The sequence below is a fragment of the Microtus pennsylvanicus genome, chromosome 21 (genome assembly GCF_037038515.1).
Source record: "Microtus pennsylvanicus isolate mMicPen1 chromosome 21, mMicPen1.hap1, whole genome shotgun sequence".
NCBI classification, from domain to species: domain Eukaryota; kingdom Metazoa; phylum Chordata; class Mammalia; order Rodentia; family Cricetidae; genus Microtus; species Microtus pennsylvanicus.
Window position 1 is genome coordinate 31,508,606 of NC_134599.1, and position 19,820 is coordinate 31,528,425.

General features: G+C 51.0%; 1 protein-coding gene across 2 annotated transcripts; it reads right to left on the minus strand.

The window, feature by feature from the left end:
• Nucleotides 1–2,430: 2,430 nt before the first annotated feature.
• On the minus strand, nt 2,431–18,139 carry Haao (3-hydroxyanthranilate 3,4-dioxygenase). 2 transcript variants are annotated; one of them, XM_075955402.1, is made up of 10 exons: nt 17,880–18,138; nt 14,252–14,330; nt 9,951–10,034; nt 9,575–9,681; nt 6,439–6,528; nt 6,147–6,190; nt 5,722–5,867; nt 3,400–3,468; nt 2,932–3,014; nt 2,431–2,844 (listed from the first exon to the last, which is right to left on the minus strand). In XM_075955402.1, exons 1-10 carry the CDS (start codon nt 17,957–17,959, stop codon nt 2,766–2,768), a joined length of 861 nt encoding a protein of 286 aa, XP_075811517.1. In that variant the 5' UTR covers nt 17,960–18,138; the 3' UTR covers nt 2,431–2,765. The 2 variants fall into 2 exon arrangements, with proteins under 2 accessions (XP_075811517.1, XP_075811518.1); XM_075955403.1 differs by lacking the exon at nt 3,400–3,468 and having other exon boundaries at nt 17,880–18,139.
• Between the last annotated feature and the right edge of the window lie 1,681 nt (nt 18,140–19,820).

Below are 19,820 nucleotides of genomic sequence, written 5' to 3' on the forward strand. Positions count from 1 at the left end.
GGCAATGCCATGTGGTATAGGCAAGGTTTTCTTGTCCTGACTTCCTGCTCCCAAATAACCAATACAAAAGACATAGTAATTAAAAATTCTGGCCAGTAGTTCAGGCTTATTACTAACTAGCTCTTACAACTTAACCCATTTCTATTAATCTATGAGGCTTGTGGCTTTTACCTCTATCTCATTTTGTGTGTCCAACTGGTTCTGAGTCTGGCTGGCTACTCCTGACTCCACCCTTCTCTTTCCCAGCATTCTTAGTTTGGCTTTCCTGCCAAGCCCTATTCCATTCAGCTATTGGCCGGTCAATTTGTTTACTAAACCAATCACAGCGACAAATCTTCATAGTGTAGAAAGCAATTATTCTACAGCAACATGGTCTCACTCCAGCACGGGGGCTGCTCCAACCTCAGTGAGCACAAACCTGGGTAGACACCTGAAGGACAGGGACTTTGGGTGGCCAACAGTGTGTCCGTTGGTCCATTAAGGGAGAGGCAGCTGACTTGGAAATGTTCGGTCTCAGGCTGAGGTTGACTGACCTGGGCTTGGCCTTCTGCTCCTTGGGACAGCCTTGGAGAGTGGTCCTACCAAGGGAGGTGGTCTGTGGAGTGTCCCTACCAATGTGGAAAAGACACGGTGACAGCAAAGGGAGGAACAGATGGAGGCAAACAGTACAGACAGAAAAGCAGCCAGGACAGGAGTGACCTGGAGGCCGCGGAGGTGGCCCACAGCCCTTCCTGCCACCAGCTTTTCTCTGAGATCACTGGCGAGTTCTCAGAAAAGGGAAGTGGGTAGGGACGGCATGCAAACTGTTTTCAAAGTACATTCCTCCTATTGACTCCCAGCCTGCCTCCGTCCTGCCTGTGTTCTCTACTCGGCTGTGTCTCCCTCCTGGGCTTCTGCCCTGCTTTCCTGAGACCTCCTCCATGATTCACTCAGGCTAGCTAAAGCGGACAAAAACCCCAGAACCCTGGAGAGCTGAGGCCTCCACCTAGGGAGTCGGTCTATCTTCAGTGTCCTTTTAGCAGTAAAGAGAAACTTACGTCCTTCCGGTCAAGAGAATTCTCTCTCTAGCCTGGGTGGAGACCTAGCACTCAGATGGGCAGGTCAATCCCTTGACTGAGAGATCATTTCTAGGGAGGTAGATGTACTTTAAGCTGTGCTAAGGGGACAGGAGGAGCAATTATCCCTTTAGTGAGATGATGCAGTTTCCTTCTTAGAATTCCCAATCCCCTAACGCAGTTGCTTCCGGAGGTGCAGCCCGATTACTCTATATAAGTCTTTTCTTCGGGAGAGCATAGCTCTCCTTCTTCTTCCTAGCTTGGGTCTAAGCACACTTTCTCTAACACCCAGGCTTCCTTATTTTCTCTAATGCTTCCCTCCCCTTCCTCTTTAACGTTTGTTTGCATGTCTGGCCCGACTCAAAAGGCGCTGCAGAGATTTATAGATTGCCTGCTTTGGGGTTTTCTGTTAAACTCTAATAAGATTGTCCTCTGTAAAATCAGGTGCTGTCACCTTCATAGAGAGTTGTGAGGAAGGAAATGAGGAAGCCTGGCAGATGGAGCCACCCTTCTCTGTTCTGACCTCAGAGCGTCTCCAGACATGCTGTGTTCTCTTCCCAGGTTTGGCACCCAGAAGCACAGTCAAGCAGATGCAGTCAAGCAGGGACCAGGCCACCCCAGACAGTGCACATTTGGAGGCACCCACATGATCCTTCTTTGCTTAGGCAAAGGTTTGGGGTAGGAAAGCACCGGCTGGTGTCACATCCCTCAGGGCCAGAACACCCCTCAGCAAAGTCAGGTCCTCTTTGCCCTCCAGTGGAGTGTGTTGGAGCAGTGGGCCCCCAGGCTGGGGGAGGGAGATAGGGTTCTAGTTCCCTAGACGAACTTCTGCCTCTAAGCCCAGGCCTGTTCTGTGTTGATGCAGGCTCAGGCTGTGCAGATGCAGGCTCAGGCTATGCAGACGCAGGCTCAGACTGTGCAGACGCAGGCTCAGGCTTCTCACTGAAGTTCCTGGCTGACGTCCCTCGCTGATCCCAGGTGCCCAGGGAGGCTGTCCATGTCTCTTCATGGATGTCCCACTTCCCAGTCCTCCCCTGTAGCAGTTGTGAGTAGTAACTAACTCTGGGGGCGGGGACTTATGTTGTAAAGATTTCTATTTTCCACAGTTAGCATGAATGACTTCCGTGACTGAGAAAGAAACTCAGCAGAGTGGGGTTTGCTGTTTTTCAGTTAACAGCTAAATCAATGAATGGGAACAGAGAAAGAGACAAAGAGGCACTCAGCTGTACAACCACGGCGGGACCCGCACATGTGTGGGTCAGGGTTGCATACACGGGGAGAAATGCCCATCCACAGAGGTGGTGACACCCTAAGGTCACAGCTGTTCCCAAACCCCAGACACAACACATCACAGAGGAACTCAGGCTCCGCCACCTATAACTCACGAACCCTCGTTCACCAGGGGCCTTTATTGAGAGATTTCTCGGGGGCAGGATGGTGGGCTCATGGGGACAATACGAATCTAGCTGAACAGTGTGTGACTATGGCTGTTAAAAGAGAGGGGAGCTGCTGGTGCCCTGGGAGTCTGGCATCCTGGGCTGACGACGGCAGGAGGGTGGATGATAGGGAAAAGCCACAGCCAAGCAAGAAGCCGGTTAAGGTGCTTCATGTCCATGAAGATGCAATGATCCTAGCAGAGCTATTTAGAAACGGCAGCTTCCACGACCGCTCTCAGGCACCCTATGACTGCTTGGGGCCCACACACGAAGGTCACCTCAGGGGCTTCTTACAGGCAGGGTCCTGTGTCACAGACAAGGCCACAGAGCCTTGTGCTCGCTCCCACGTGTACCTGTGTAGACACAGACAGGCAGGAGTCGGGCATGACCCAGAGGTGGGGGCTGTTCCACAGTTTCGGAAAGTCTTGGCATATACTCACGAGGTCCCTGCAGGCACCAGCAGGCTGTCATCTGGGGCCAGGCCTACACACTGTCCTCCCATTGTCACCGTAGAGGAACCCTCCTGTGAAAGAACAGAAGAAACAAAGGAGGCCGGTGAGCCTGAGCTGCTCAGTGAAACCCTGTCTCAGTAAGAAAAGGGTGTGTGTTGAGGGGTGGGGGGTGGGGGGTGAGGTGGAGGGGTGGTGCGGGGTGGTGGTGGTGGTGGTTTGATGGCAGACCTCTTGCCTTGCAGGAGGCCCTAGGTTCCATTCCAACACCACAAAAATAAAACAGAACAATGAAAGATGATGGGGAAATGTTGGGCCTCCACACCTACTTTAACAGCCCCAAGCCTGCCGTGCAAGTGGGCTCTAAAAGTAGGTCTCACTATGGGAACCTGAGGCCCAGGAACAACCCAATCTCCATGGACAGGAAGTTGTGCCACCCTGTCCTGGGATCCCACTTGCCAGCTGCCACAGCCACACGTCCACATCCTGTCTTGGGCCTTTGCTGCTACCTTGTCCATGGGCAATGACCTGGTGGGAGACAAAGCAGGGTTTAGGGGGTGGGGGTCTTGCCCACCTAGGAGATAGCCCTGACCCTGGTTCTCAACCACGATGACCTTCAAGGGGCAAGACGGGGCAGTGTTGCAGCCTCATATATGACAAGGCTTTAACTTGTCAGGGATCAGAAGGGAGGGTCTCTGTCACCAGCCTGGCAGCAGGGGCTGCCCGCTCGTTATGCACAATCGCTCATGATCACACACACACACACACACACACACACACACACGCACGCACACACACACGCACACACACACACACACACGCGTGCGCGCACACACACACACATGCAGACACACACAAGCACACACACATGCACACACGCACACACACATGCCCTCTGCCCTTCCTCCTAGTGCGTGTCACCAGCTCACATTCAGACACTCTCACCCCAGCTCCCCAGCTTTCCTTCACCCTTCCTGTGAGATGTTCAGAGTGTGACTTGAGAAGGAGAGAGAGAGGTTGAGGCCTACTGGCCTTATGACCCTTGAGGGCTGGCTGGTGCTCCCGCTGGCTGTAATAGGGGGAAATAGATATTTTTCTATGGAAAACTAGAGCAGGTAGATGGGGGACGGGGGAGGAAGCCACTGCTATGGCTGTGATGGGTGAAGGGGCTTCAGGTTTTATGTTCCATTATCACAGCCTCTCATAAGCTTTGGGTGTCCCTGGTACTGGAAAAGTAGTCCAAGCCTATACTCTGTGGGCCTCCTGTCCTGGGGTGAGAGTTTTCTTTTTCCTCCTCCTGCTCTTCTTTCTCTCCTCTTTTCCCTTTCTTCTGCCTCTTCCTCCTCCTCCTCTTCATCATCATCATCCCCGTCACCATCACCACCATCATTTGTGAGTGCATGGTGTGTATGTGTGGGCACATGGTGTGTATGTGTGGGCACATGGTGTGTATGTGTGGGCACACATGCATTGGTGATCAGAGGAAGACCGAAATTGGTTCTCTCTTCCCACCTTCATGTGGCTTCCAAAGATCAAACCCAGGTTGCCAGGATTGCAGAGCAAGCACCTTTATGCAGTGAGCCATCTTTCTGACCCGGAGTGACTATTTCTAACCATGTAGGCTGTGCCGTTGGCAAGTTACCGCACACTGGACTACCAGCATCCTTGTAGGTCTCCCTGTGACATCATGTCCTCTGACCTAGCCTCACGAAGGAAGGAAGACAGCCGTGAAATGCCACCCTAGCCTCCTCACTGACACCTGAGTGAAGCCCCACTGTCTCTAGGACAGGACCCCTCCCTTAGTCTAGCTCAGCAGAGTTCCAGGAAGAGTTAGGGACTCTCTGCTAGCTCTGCCTAGCCTCAGCTGCTTGCAGGGTGAGGCTGTTCAGTCCTTCATTCCTCCCTCAAATGCTCCGTCCGCCTCACTCCCTTCCTCCTGAAAACCTTCACACTTACTTCACAACTCTACTGGGGGGCTGGAGATACGGCTCAGTGACTAAGAACACTTCTTCTCTCAAAGGACCCTCACGGTCATAAGCATCTGTACCTCCAACTCCAGAGGGTCCATCACCCTCTTCTGGCCTCCACAGGTACCAGGCAAGCAATGTGCTTACATACATGTAGGCCAACACACACAAACATAAAATATATAAATCTAATTTTCTTATTTAAAAAATTCTATATCTACAACACCTCCTCCAGGAGCCCTCCTTGACTTTTTTTCCTTTATCCTCCTAGGACTTCCTGTGGTCTCTCTAGTAAATAATAATAAGCTGTCCCATGACTGGCAGCCATGAGTTAATTTGTCCATAGCAACTGTCTTGTTCTTATCGAAGCTTAAGGCAGCAGCAATAGTAGAGGAAAGGTCAGCTTCTTATCGTCGCTCACATTGTTGCCCAGTCCTCTGCCAAATAACTCTTTCCCTTCAGCTTCCAAGATCCCATGTGCCAAAAGCCCAGGGGTAGGTAATTGACAGGCACCCAGAAAGCTGGTAATGAGCGAAGAACCTCCTACTCTGAAAGTGAATTGTCTGAGGGACCATGAAGCTACCAGAGACATCCAGCCACAGAAACACTGTTACTCTCTGAGACAGAGAGGGAACAGGAAGGTTATTCTCTTGCTTCTCTCTCTCTCTCTCTCTCTCTCTCTCTCTCTCTCTCTCTCTCTCTCTCTCTCTCTCTCTCACACACACACACACACACACACACACACACACACTCACTCACTTCCCACTTCCCAGGTGCCAGATGAATAGATGCCGAGGGCCCTGAGCTGTATTACCTGGGTCTCATAAGTGTCCCCAAACAGGCTGAGGGATGTGCCTGCCTGAAGCTCCCTGGAGTGACCACTCAGCCATGCCTTCAGTGACATAGGCTCCATGACGGATCGTGTACTCAACGGGAATGGTGGCTCCTTGAGCAGCTGGTCTGTGCCAACGACAACAGTGACGAGCAGTGACCTCCAGGCTCAGCGCCCAGCCCCAGGACAGCCGGGTCCCAGGAGCCCTAACTCAATAGCAGATATGGGTTTTAGGTGCAGCCTAATGGTTGAACAGCCACAGGGGGGTGCTGCTTGGTGTCATTTGCTCAGAACTTTAAGTTCTGGACAGAGGGCTCAGGAAGAGGCTCCTGGTCAAGACACTCTACTCCACTACAGGGCGGGATGGAGGGAGAAAGGGAAGAAAATGTGGCTGTCAGAGGCCTCACCAGGGTCAGGCTTTCCTGTTCGGTACTGCTCAGAGCGGAAGAACCTGCAGGGACAAACAGACAGTAGGGAATGGCCGCATTCCTGTCACCATGCCAGTGAGGCATATACCACACCCAGGAGCCAGGACACATTCATAGCCTCTCACATGACTTGATCACCCAACCCTGCAGAGCTTCTCATCCCATCCCAGAGCTGGGAGACTCCCTTTCACTCTCAGACCTGACGGGTCCAGGTCAGTGGGCACTGCGAAGCTGAACGACAGTGAGGGGTGGGGCCAAGCTGGTGACTTACTCTTGGATGATGGGGGCCAACTGTGTTCCAAGGTCCTCGCAGTAGAACCATTTCTCAAAGAGGACATTTGCAGTGTCCCCTACATAGTACCTGTCAAAACAGAGGTCAAGGTAATTCATACCCTGTTGCGGGAGCTCCTTCCACTCCTTCAGCCAGTAGCCGCTGAGTTTGCAGCTATTGGCTGAAGGAGCCGAAAGAGCTCCCACAACAATACCCCATTGAGGCAGCTTTGGGGCAGCCTGGTCCAGGCTGGGCTCTGCTTACGGGCTCTTTACTGAGCTCAGGCCCTGCATAGCTGTACTGTTTTGTCATCTCTGTTGGCAAAGCCCAGGGATCACACTTACACCTGGCATATGCAAAGCAGGTAGAACTCAGGCTCAGAAGCAATGATTCAGTGGGATCACACAGCCTGTATGTCGCAGGGCAGGCTACACTCAAGACAGAAGCTTGGAGAACATTCAGTTCAAGTGTATTTGTCTTTAGCAAAAGGAAGCTGAACTTGAGCCTGAGTCCCGGGCAGCTTGAAGTTTGTTCTTCGGGCTCTGGGTCATCATACAGGGAAACTTCAGCAGCAAGTGCAACACACACCACACCACACCATGAGGGAAGGACTTCTGTTTCAGAGGTCGGAGTTCACCTCTGCCCTTGGACTTGAGCACAGCCCTGGCTTTCTCTGGCACACACACACAGTCTCGGTCACCCCTGCAAGCACCCATATCCCGACAGAGAGGGATCCCCTCCGCAGGCAGAGCTGTGGTGTTCCGCTAACCCTCATGGAGTGGCCCAAAACAGGTGCTGGGAGCAACTGTCCACAGAATGCTTAATCCCTGAGCCAGTTCCAGATCAGTCCAGTTCTGTCTGGTTTTCAACTCCCGCCTGAAAAGCAGAGATAGTCCTATGGAGAGAGACAGGCAGTAGATACATCATACACCCACCCAGCTTCTACCCTAGGAGGAAACTGGATACCAGAAACTTCATTACAGGGCCGCAGTGCCCTAAGGAATGGCCTTCAGGGTGGCATTTTAATGTTGAGCCCCTGGCTTTTATTAAAGGTCAAAAGCAGCCAGATGAAACCCGTTATTGAATTTGCTATAAAATGTTATTGAGGACACCAATAACTCACTATACCCTCCATAAAGCCCTTTAGAGAACCTCCTTTATAATTAAGGCCAGCTATCTCCCTACACAATGAGCCATTATGCTGTAGACTATGGCATCACCATTAGCTGTATATTTTTTAGGAACCTTTTAACAGTTTAGAAATACTCGTGAACTTCTTCAGTGACCGTGTGGCTTCAGCTATTCAAACTGTGTAAATTCTAGAAGTCTGCAGTGCCTCATGAATTTTTTTCTTACATTTACTAATTTGTTGGGAGTGGGTATGTGGGCATGCCATGGAATGGGTTGTGGAGGTCAGAAGAGGATTTTGTGAACAACTTTCAAAAGTTTAGACCTTTTACCATGCAGATCCCAGGAATCAAACTCAGGGTCTCAGGCTTGGGCAGCAAGAGCCTTGACACCGAGCTATCTCACTGGTTCAACATCAAATCTTTATTTTTAAACCAAACAAAACAGAACTTAAGCCTATGCATGCAGCAAGACAGCAGGATTATGAGGGAGACGTGTGAACAGAAAGGCCTAGCTGAACAATGGCAAAGGGCTTTGGGTTCTGTTTTCTTGGGAGGGGGGAACAAGAGGAATAAAATTAAATTCACAAACTATAAAATACCTCCCCTTAGTGGCAGGTCGTTTTAAGTTAGTTCATTTTGAATTTCTATGCTTCTAAACTTTGACAAGAAATATGTGTGATTTCAACTCATTGAAAAATGAGTGTTTAAAGATGTCTAGTATAGAGGAAGTATTTAGAGGATTGGAGGTGGGGCTTAGGACCTAGGAAGGGCGGAGTCAGTAGGTATGGGATGGGGCCTAAGCACTCAGAGGGGAGGGGCTTGCATACCATAGACACACCCCTCTCAGTCGTCATGTTGGCTGGCGTGTAAAAGAAAAAACAAGGAAGAAAAAGAAAATGAAAAGAAAAAAAAAGACATGCCCATTATAACAGAATATGTAGGACAAAGAATTCTGATTCTGGTTGCTGGAAAAGCTTTGGTCCTTTGAGCTTGAAGTATTCCTCCTTCTAGAGCACAACAGTCTAGACCAGGGGTTCTTAACCTTCCTGATGTTTCACCCCCGTCTGTTTTCTTCTTACCCCTGAGACAGGGTTTCTCTGTGTAGCCCTGACTGTCCTGGAACTCACTCTATAGACCAGGCTGGCCTTAAACTCACAGAGATCCACCTTCCTCTGCCTCCCAAGTGCTGGGAGTAAAGACCTGGCTTTTCCAATGGTCTTAGGCGACCCCATGAAAGGGTCATTCAGCCCCCAAAGGGGTCGAGACCCACAGGTTGAGAACCACTGGTCTAGAGACTGATGGGGAAAAGGGACTTCAAAGGAAGGAAGATGGAGTCTGACTCTACCCTTCCACCTTGCTGATCCAACATGCATGCTGGCTTTGTATCAGTAATGCCAGGTCTGCTTAGTTATTTTACCTGGGCCTATTTTCTCCTCAGTAGCCAGAGCTTCAAAGAGAGCAGATGGTAAAATAGCCCCCAGCATCATGTGGGATGTAGGGTAAATAAATATGCACAGAACCCCCTAGCTGGTGCCTGGCACATAACTGTGGCCAGCCAGATGTCCATGCTTGTTATCTGGGGTAGAGACACAGGTGCATAGGCACCGGTCAAGGATAGCTTCTGCAGTCCCAGGCTGTTAGAAGCAGTAGTATTTGCCTGTACCAAAACATGTGACCTTCATTCTCCCAGTCTGCATTGCCCGCCCGCCCCCCCCCCCCAAGCTTCCTAGCAGACCTGCAGAAAGCACAAATGCCAGGTCCAGCCAAAGACGTCATGTGCACCCAAAGAGACTTCCTCCCTCATGACCAAACCCACTTCCCCTCCCTGGTCACCAGCAAATCCAGGGGCTCCACCACCTCCTGTTGCCCAGCCCTTTAGTCTCTTGGTGGCCAGGAAGTGCTCTCTTGAGTCTATCACGGATCCCTCCCACTATAGTTTTGAACTATGCCCCTCTGCTGTTAGCCCTCTGATCACCCGAGCCCACAGGGCAAGAGCGAGCAATTACCTCAGCCCATCCAGCTCGCTCTCCAGCCGCCTCCTCTCAACCACCAGCCCCATGGTGTTGGCGAACCTCTGAGGGGAGTGGGGCACCCTGGCAGGCAGGAGGAATATCTGTAGGGATGGAGAACAGAAGCCCAGGATGGCTGCAATCCCTCAAGGTGACCTCAGTGCCCCCCCCTGGTATGCTGGGTGACGCACAGGGCAGCAGGAAGCTCTGCCTGTACACCCTGGACCCTATTCTCCCCCCAGCCTCTACCAGGAAACCTGAGGGAATGTTGGTGCTCAGAGGAAGTCCAGAGGATGGACAGGAAAAACAGTTGGGGTGGATTTCTGCTCTGACGCTCTCTGCCTTTCTTTCTTTTCCCTGGGGTCAGCTTCACCTCTCCCTGCCGAATGACCACATCCCGGTGTTTTCCTTGCTCCAGGACTTTGAGAACCATGTCTCCCTCCAGCTGGTAAAACACCTGTGGAAAAACAAAACGCCTGGGACCTTCCTGCTCCATCTTTTAGATCCTCGGCTCCTCTCCAGGACCTGAATTCTGTCCAGAAAGCTGGAACAGCTTCCTGAAGACCTCCGGGCTTGTGAACAGCTCCAGCACTGCTGCCCTGAGGCCCCTTGCACCCCCTGGTCCAGGCCATAGACAAAAAAGCTGGAGACATACAGGGGTCACATCTGGAACACACAGGCTATCATCAGAGTCCTCAGGAGGCAACAGCACGTGCCTGGCTGGAAGGTAGGATGTAGAAGGCTGGATAAGAGTATTCAGTGGCTCAGCAGTAGAAAATACTCCATAACATAAACTGGTTCACGCACATTAGAAATCTTTTTTTTTTCAAGGAAGGGTCCTTTTGGAGTCTGTCTGTAGAACTGGCTGGCCTCAAACTCACCTGCCTGCCTATGCCTCCCTAGTGCTAGGATTAAAGGCGTATACCACCACCACCCGGCTGCACATCAGAGATCTAACAACCTGAATATCAACATTAGCCCCATTCTGAAGGAAATAAAGATGGAACTCAAAGCAACTAGTCTAAACTGGTGAGTCCTGGGGTTGAAGTTGGGACTGTGTGTGACTCTGGGAGCCATGTGTATTCCTCCGGTCATTGAGAAGCTCTGGTGCTGGCCTGTGGGAGTTGGCAGCCTGGGTGGATTGAGCTGATGGCTGGGCTTTCTCTAGGGAACTCCTACTACGTTTTCTATTCTACCTCTGATTGACAGAAGGATGGCCTTCAGTTTGAGGCCAGCCTGGCCTATAGAGTGAGACCTTGTCTCCAAAAACAAAGGAAGCAAAAAAATTAATCCCAGAGGATTCTAATTACACGGTAGCCCATATGTAACACAGGCGATGGTGTTCGTGGTTATGAGTGAGGCAAAGGTTTCTTTCTGCATGTCTTATGTTTTTTTTTACAATGAACCATATTTACTTTCATTATTAAAAATAAGCCATATAATTGAAGATGCAGCTCCATGGTAGAATGTTTATTATGCAGTCTGTATGAGGCTCTGAGTCTAATCCCCCACAACACACACACACACACACACACACACACACACACACACACACTGTGTATTACTGAATACAAATCAGAAAAACCTATTACGTTTTCTCATAGGAAGCTATTGAGCTTGTACATGCTTCTGTGTGTGTGTGTGTGTGTATGTGTGTGTGTAGGAAGAGAGAGAGATCAATTTTCAGTATAAGTCTTGGGTCCTTTCATGATAGATGACAGAAGAGGGGAGGAGGTACCTCGGGGTTATGGGAGGGGCCAAGGTCCCCAGAACCTGCTAATATCAGGGAAACTTGGGAGAAAGGGAACAGTTTCAAACCCTTTCCAGGCTGACTACAAGACATTATCAACAGCTACGGATCAAAGCTAGATGGCAGAGGTGGAATTTTCCTGTCTTGCCCCCTGCCCGGAGGCCTTCCCTGTGATAAGGGGCGGGCTGGCCTGCAGCAGAGGGCATAGCCCTGACAGCAGAAATCACCATCAGCCCTGGGCAATCCAAAAGGAATTACGTTCCTTGGGAAGCAAATGATGTTTGAGGCCTCGGGCTGGCTGGAAGATTAAGTGTACCAGCTCGCGCGGATATTAAATTGAGTCTGGCTTCTGTGCCTTGAAAAGGACTTCACAGGCAGGGGAGACAGGAACAGGTAAGGACCCACATGTATTAAGTTTCTACCCTGTGCACATTGCCTTTTTCCATAGACACAGGACCCTTGTCTCCTTCCCAGCCGATTGTCCTGATTCTTGGCAATCACCAGAAAAAGCATGAGGTGGGTAAGTGAGGAGTGGGGAGTGTGGGTGCAGGGCCCCCAAGGGCTGTCACAGAGGCTGGAGCTCAGCCAAGAAGGGAAATCCAGCTCAGCCAGTATCCCGTGTGCTTTACATATCACTCAGAGGGGCTGGCTGCTCAGGCTCTAGTGAGGACAGGCAAGGACAGAGAGGGTGCTGAGCCTGTGCTGTGTTCTGAGGCTGCCCAAGGACTGGGGAGGCACCGACCTCTGCCCTTCTGCCAAACAGTAGGTCTAAATATCACAAACCTACCTCCAGCTAGAGTTCTCCGAGCCACCAAGCTGTCCCTCCACATTGAAGCCAGCCCTTTTCATCACTCAGCCACCAGATGAATCCAGACATAGATTGTCCCTGGGACTCGTGGGCACTGTATTACTCGGGGCTATCATTGCTATGATGAAGCGCCATGACCAAAGCAACTTGGGGGTGAAAGGGCTTGTTTGGCTTCCACTTCCGCATCAGTTCATCTGTGAAGGAAGGCAGAGCGGGAGCTCCCCAACAGAGCAGGGACCTGGAGGCCGGAGCTGATGCAGAGGCCATAGAGGGTGCTGCTTACTGATTTGTTTCCCTTGACTTGCTCAGCCTGCTTTCTTTAGAACCCAGGACCAGCAGCCCAGGGATGGCACCACCCACCATGAGCTGGACCCTCCCACTAATTAAGAAAATGCCCCAGCAGGTTTGCCAGATCTTACTGAGGTTTCTTTCTTTCTTTCTTTCTTTCTTTCTTTCTTTCTTTCTTTCTTTCTTTCTTTCTTTCTTTCTTTCTTTCTTTTTCAAGACAGGGTTTCTCTGTAGCTTTGGAGCCTGTCCTGGAACTAGCTTTTGTAGACCAGGCTGGCCTCAAACTCACAGAGATCCATCTGCCTCTGCCTCCTGAGTGCTGGGATTAAAGGTGTGCACCACCACCGCCTGGCAAGGTATTTTTTCAGTAGAGACTCCCTTGCTCTCCAATGACCTGTGTCAAGCTGACATCCAAACCAGCTGTCACAGACACCCACCCACCTGAGCAGCATGGAGAGACCCTGAGATGAATATGCAAAGAAGAATGAGAGAGATGGATCAGGGGCAGGCGGGGTGGACACGGACAGCAGGCTTACCCTAGAGTAGAGATGAGGCTGACAGAGGCAAGCAGGAAAGGCTAGCTGGGCCTCAGTCACCACAGCCACTCAGCCATGATCCGCCTCCCTCTGTAGTTTTAGATTTTCATATCTTTTTTTTTTTTAATCACAGAAAAGGTTTTCAGAGTTTAATGGTCTAGAGAAGGTGTGTGTGTGTGTGTGTGTGTGTGTGTGTGTGTGTGTGTAACTGGTTCTGCTCACTCAGGCCACTGCCGCAGGGCCGTCACCCTCTGCCTAGTGGGCTGGTGCCCAACACACACACTGGGCCCTCAGTATTTTCTGACAGAGCAATTCTCAAGGGTTTATGTGAGCAGTCCTAGATTGGTGTGGGGAATGTCAGTGATGCGGGTGGAGGTTCAAAGCCCAGAACCAGGTCTCCCAGAAAATAAGGGGCACCTTACGGTGATCCTTTCCCACCACATCCAGATCTATACTGGGGATCTATTTCCCGGGAGGGGTGGTAGTGGTTGTTGTTGTTTCCTCCTGATGCTCCTCCTCTTCTCCTCCTCCTCTTCCTTCTCCTGTTCCTCCTGCTCCTCTTCTCTTCAAACAAGTGTCCTAGGCTGTCCTTGAACTCTTGATCCTCCTTACCGCGCCTCTAGAAAGCTGGGATTACAGGTGTGTGTCATCACACTTAACTTTTGCTTTTTGTAGGATACGGCTTCAGTAAGTGAGTGGAAAAGCACAGAATTCAGTCTCCAGACTCCGACTCGTCGTAGCCCCTAGCAACTCAGGACTGGTCCTCTCCAGCAGTAAGAAGGGCCACCTTGTCCTGCTCCCTCTTCAGCACCAATCATTCTCTTCCCCCCTTGTCATCTTTCCAGCCAACACTTCCCTTCCACTTCCTTGTGTTCTTAGACACTTTGCTTGCTATGTGACAGAGAGAGAGAGAGAGAGAGAGAGAGCGAGCGCCTGGCTTCTGGAAATCAGAGTACAATGGAATCCCTCAGGGTTTGTGTCTCATATGCGAGACCAATCATGTGTATTCAGGTTGAAAGAGAAGTATCATTAGTATAGACCTCCACATGTCCATGAAAGTGGAGACCCCACAGCAAGAGCCTGTCAATCACAGGGCCTCCCCAGTAGAGTTCCCGGAGCACAAGGCAATCAAAGGTACACCTGCAGACACCCCAATTTTAAGGCAGCCATTTTTCCTTCCTGTGGCAGTCATATTTGCTCTTCTCTGGGCCACTCGCTCTAGCGCTGGGATGGAAGTGTCTGCTCCCCCAGAAGTGCAGCAGGATGGCAAAGGGCAAGCATGCACAACCTACCTCCTCACCCTCCTCGATGTGATAATCCTTCCTGGTGTTGGGGCCTCCCACGAACATGATTTTGAGCTGCTCCTGGTGCCTGCGGTAAAGAGGCAAGAACAGGACCCAAATCAACTCCTGCGAATGAGAGGGGGAGAACAGGGACCTTTGGGTGCAGGAGGAGGCCTGGTGCATGCATCTGGGGAAGGACAGACCCCCCTCCCTCACGGCCAGGTTGTTCCTCATGCATTTAAGTGTCACTGTGTGTGGTTGTGTGTCTCCATGCCGTCTGACCAACAAGGAAGCAGCATGGGAAAGCATCACTCTTCACGGCCCTGGGCCAAACTCAAGATCCCAGTGACAGGGGAACTAAGGGGAGACCCCGACCTGTCTGCTTGTGAGACTTGGCACCACTGGGGACCACACTCAGGGGACTCAGGAGATTGCGACATCTAGCAGGGGAAACAGACACATGTGTGACATGTGTTCCAAAACCCAGCACTGGAGCCAGCCTCCTGAGGTCAGTTTAGCTTTCTTGCAATCTTGGGCATGTTAGTTGACTTTATTGGGGTTTAGCTCCCTCATCTGGACAGGCAACTTTAATTCATATCATAGGTTTATTATTATTGGTTTTTTTTTCTCCAGATAGTTTTATGTCATTTGGGAAGAACAAAGCTCAACTGAGAAAGTGCCCCCATCAAACCGGTCTATGAGCCAGACATCTCATTGATGATTGGTGGGAGGAGGGCCCAGTTCACTGTGGGTGATGCCATCCCTGAGCTGGTGGTCCTGGGTTCTATAAGAAAGCAGGCTGAGCCAGCCAGGAGGAGCAAGCCAGCAAGCAGCACCCCTCCATGGCTTCTGCTCCAGTTCCTGCCTTCAGGTTCCTTCTCTGGCTTCTCCCAGTGATGATCTCATAAGCTGTTAAGTATAGGGGTCAGAGGACAGCTTTTGAGAATCAGTTCCTTCTTTCTATCACATGGATCCTAGAGATTGAACTCTGCCCTTCAGGCTTGTGAGGGCAAGTGCCTTTACCCACTGACACATCCCTTCAGCCATTTTTTGGCCTTTTATTAATAGACTTTACTATGATATATACAAAAAGTTCTTGAACAAGTTTGAGAACTATGACCCCCCCCTCCCCGCCGCCGCCTCCCAATCAGAATGCAAAATCTCTCTGGAGGTGTTACAGGTTGAATCCTCTAACTGGTCCATTTCTTATAGTGGAGGCCTAATCCCAAGACCTCAGAAGGTGAACCTATTCAGAAACAGGGCTGTTGCAGGTATAGTAAGTCGTAACGGAGTGAGCTACATTTCACATCACACAGTCATAGGGGATGAGAGCTGGGTGTGAACCCCAGAGCCTGTCTAACAGTGCTTTACGGCATCTTGTTGCAGTAGGGGGCAGTGTCGATGGGACAAAAGAGAAAGACAATACCGTGAGGAGATAGGAGTCCTGACAAGGAGCGGGCGACAGTTCCAGCTGTGTTTTGCTCAGTGCAATGTAAGTGAGTTTTGTTTAAAACGTGCATTGGTCAAAAACAATGGCACTGGGTTTTGATCCTACTGCACGTACTGGCTTTGTGGGAGCCTAGGCCTTTTGGATGTTCACCTTACTAGACCTGGAAGGAGGTGGGAGGTCCTTGGACTTCCCACAGGGCAGGGAACCCTGACTGCTCTTTGGGCTGATGAGGGAGGGGGAGTTGGTTGGGGGAGGGGGAGGGGGAGGGAAATGAGAGGCGGTGGCAGGGAGGAGGCAGAAATCTTAAATAAATAAATAAATAAATAAATAAATAAATAAATAAATAAAATGTGCATTGGTGTTTTGCCTGCATGCATGTCTGTATGAGGGTGTTACAGGCAGTTGTTAGCTGCCTCGTGGGTGCTAGGAATTAAACCCGGGTCCTCTGGAAGAGCAGCCAGTGCTCTGAACCACTAAGCCATCTCTCCAGCTCCATAAGTGAAGTTTCTAGAGTGGAAATTTGGACATGGAGACTCCCAATAGGGGAGGGTCTGTGAAGATGAAGTGGATGCTGGGATCATGCATTTGAAACCAAGGAATGTCGCTGATGCTAGCAAAGAATCAGAAGCTAGAGCCAGGCATGGCACAGATTCTGTGAAAACTCAGCCCTCCCACTGATAGAGGATTACCGCCAAGGCCTGTTCATACTGACTGACATCCCCTTTCCCAAGAATCTTATTTCTACAAGGAAGGCATCTTGTCAGTTTGCTTCCTGCCGATTCTCCAAAGTCCAGCGCATCATGGTGTTCGACAAATACCTCCTGGTTGAATAAAGGGAGGTCCTGTGATTGTTATGATTGACCTAGGAGTTCTAGAGGGCTGGAAGGCTGGGGGGCAGGGCTGGAGGTGAGGGAGTCACTACTGACCAGAGTGACACGGACAGATTCAGAGTCTCTCATTCACACTCCTCCAACTCCTCCTTGTCCTCTCAAGGCTATGCCTTGCGAGACTAAAGACAAGGATGAAGTGGAGGAAGGCAGCAAAAACGATTAATCTCCAAGCTAGAGGGGATGGCAGAGGTAAAAGAGAGAGGAGAGAGAGGCTTCAAGGGGAGGTAACGGTTGGCTATGGGGTATTGCGTAGTGACCAAGGGTGTCCGTGGACTTTGTAGTCAAACTGTTTTTGGGCTTGCGTGTGGACTCTGTCCCTTGCTAGCTCTGTGACACTGGGGAAAGTTACTTATTAAATCCCACCCCATGTGGGCGGCTGTGAGAACTCAATGAGATGATGTGTATAGACTTGGCCTAATCCTCCTGTCTGAGGGAAAGTGGCTGTAGCTGTCTCAGGACATTACCCATTGGAAATGACTTAAAGACACACAAATATGGGGATCACTGGGGTGGGGGTTTAGGGAGCTCAGCTGTGGAGATGAGGGAGGGGGAGGACGGTGATGGAGGGGCAAGTCTGAGCAGAAAGGCAGAGTGAACAGGTCAGTTATACTATAGGTAAGAAGGCCTGGGAGGGCCTGAAGAACTCCCATGGTTAGGGGTGTAACTCAGTTTGGAAAAGTGCTTGCTTAGCATATGAGAAGCCCTGCGGTCCTACCCCCAGCACCTCAGAAAGAGCACTTGGAGGTGGAAGCGGGAAGATTGGGAGTTCAAGCCCACTCTTAGCTACATAGTGAGTTAAGGCCGGCCTAGGCTATGGAGAACCCCCCCCCCCACACACACACACACCATCCAAAGAAGGTGGTGCTCTGACACCGGGGCTTCAGGGTTTGCCAGAGTTGAGGTGTGTGGTCCAGCTGTCTCTAGCTCCTAAATTCTAGTCTGGGGCATTGAAAACCATGATTTTCCCAAGGTGTATGGTTGCTTTCAGTCACGGAAGGAATGTCGCATCCGGCCACCTCATCTCTCACAGCCTCAGAGACACTCAAGTCAGACTCAGAAGTCCAAGCCACCGTCTCTACTGTGGTCTCCAGAAAGAGGAACAGACTGAGGTACTGAAACCTGAAACAGCCAGTCCTCACCCTCGCTTGAAAGAACCAGGTGGATGGCAAACCCCTTTGGGCACACTTCTAGCGGTGGGGAACTCCAGGCCGGAGCGGGTGGGGATTGAAAAAGGAAGAGGTGGGGGAAGAGGAACAAGAAAAGGGGTGGGTAGAAGTCACGGGTGCTGGGGACTCACATAAGCTTGTTGCAAACCGGGGGCTGGAAGGAGGCCCGATTCTCTTCTACCCAGGACTTCACTTTCACACGGTGCTCCATGGTCGGCAGGCAGGACTCTTCTGCCCACCGCGTGTTGCCAGGCAATCGGGCAGTTGGAGAGGTCAGTCTGCCCAGCCTCCTGTGGGTCACCTCTTTAATTAACCTCCCGGAGGACAAAGAGCGGAGCAACCCCCTGCCACCTTGCTGTGTGACTCTTGGGTATGAACCCTCAGGTCCTGAACCCGGACCTCATCCCTGCCCCTGCCTACCGAAGTGGGCGGGCCCTCCAGAGCCGGGATCAAAGCCCCAGACCAGACCTGCCTCCTGGGACCTGGCCAGCATCCTCTGGGCATCTAGTTGCTTGGGTCCGAAGAGGGATTCTGGTACCTACTTGGCCCGAGTAAGATGCAGGATGCCCGACTTTCAGTTCTCCTAGAGACCCCCTCCCCTAAGGAAATATTGTGATAGGGAGAATAAAGGTTTGAAAATCCGAGGCTTAGAGCGCAAGGCGCACTGAGGGCGACAGTGAGCACAGGGAAGCCATCACTGGAGGCAATTCCCGCTGGCATCCGGTCTCTTCCGGAGCACTGAGTTCAAGGCTGGTGTCCTGCAGAGTGTAGTGGCTTAGACACGGGCCCTAGGTGAGAAGCTGTTCCGGTGCACCCTGCTTTGCAGTTGGGGCTCCGTCCAACTGAAGCAGCCTCAGTATTGAGCAGTAGAGGGCGTGAATCAGGTGCCCTATGCTGTTCTGAGCTCTTTGTCCCTCTATTGGGAATCGAACCAGGGCCTTCGGGTTGCTAGGCAAGCTTGTCACTGAGCTTCCCTGTCCCCCACTCACTTGCATCTTCTTTTTGGATTTTGTCATCTGGTTTTGTTTCTGAAACAAGGGATCACCTTGTTACTCAGGGTGTTGGCCGACTTGTGTAACTCAGGCTAGCCTCAAACTCCATCCTCTCCTCTCAGCGCTGGGATTACAGATGGGGGCCACCACAAACCACCCTTGCATGCTTCCAGCCACGGACAGGTGAAGATGGTCCTGGGTGTTCTAGCCTGCCAGGCAGGAGGCTCCTCAGCCCACGTTGAGCTGGGGCAGACCTAGATGTGAGTGTGGGAATGGAGTGTGGGGGTGTATGACCGACCACCTGCCTTTCCCCTCTCCCTTCAGGACTCAGAATTCTTGGGAAAACTGGAGGGGAATAAACGAGAGAAACAAGTAGGTGGGGGAGAAGAAACTGTCTCAGGCTCTGACTCCAGAATGCAGACCACAGACAGCAGTTTCCAACCTGGGTGTCACGCCTTTGGGGGTCCAACGACCCTCCCACAGGGGTCGCATATCAGATATCCTGCATATCAGATCTTTACATTAATTATTCATAACAGTAGCAAAGTTACAGTTAGGAAGTAGCAATGAAAATAATTTTATGGTTGGAGTCCCCACAACACGAAGAACTACGTTAAAGGGTTGAGGCGTTAGGAATGTTGAGAGCCACTGGATAGAGGAACTTCTAGTGTCTTCCTCTGTGGCCTTAATGCCCACCTGCCCTTGTCTGCAGCCTAACACGGGCAGACTTACTTCTCTACTTCCTAGACTTAGCAGCTAGCAGCTCCCCCCTGTGTAAGTAAAAAACCCAGAGAGATATTCGGCAAGAATCTCACCCACTAGGCAGGGCATTTCCTGTTTCCGCCCTACCACCCTTCCCCTTTTCTACGCCTTTATCTTTGCAGATATTTATTTAGCACATTTTTGCTAAACATTTCCTTCCAGAGTATTCTTTGTTACCTAAATAACTCCAACTCCCTTCTTTATGTTTCCCATCTATAAGTAAACAAAGACACGGGCTACATAGTGATCTATGATGTGTTAGGTTTGTTTTGGGTGTTATTAAATGGAGGGAGGGCTGGGTAGGTAGGTGGGCGGATG

What these genes read in the sequence shown, in the direction of transcription:
- Haao (XM_075955402.1), bottom strand. Translation starts at nt 17,959, where the DNA reads ATGGAGCACCGTGTGAAAGTGAAGTCCTGGGTAGAAGAGAATCGGGCC. An exon ending in ACATCGAGGAGGGTGAGGAG is followed by an intron (nt 10,035 to 14,251) that starts GTAGGTTGTGCA and finishes GTTTTTCCACAG; the next exon opens with GTGTTTTACCAGCTGGAGGG. An exon ending in AACAGGAAAGCCTGACCCTG is followed by an intron (nt 5,868 to 6,146) that starts GTGAGGCCTCTG and finishes TCGTTGGCACAG; the next exon opens with ACCAGCTGCTCAAGGAGCCA.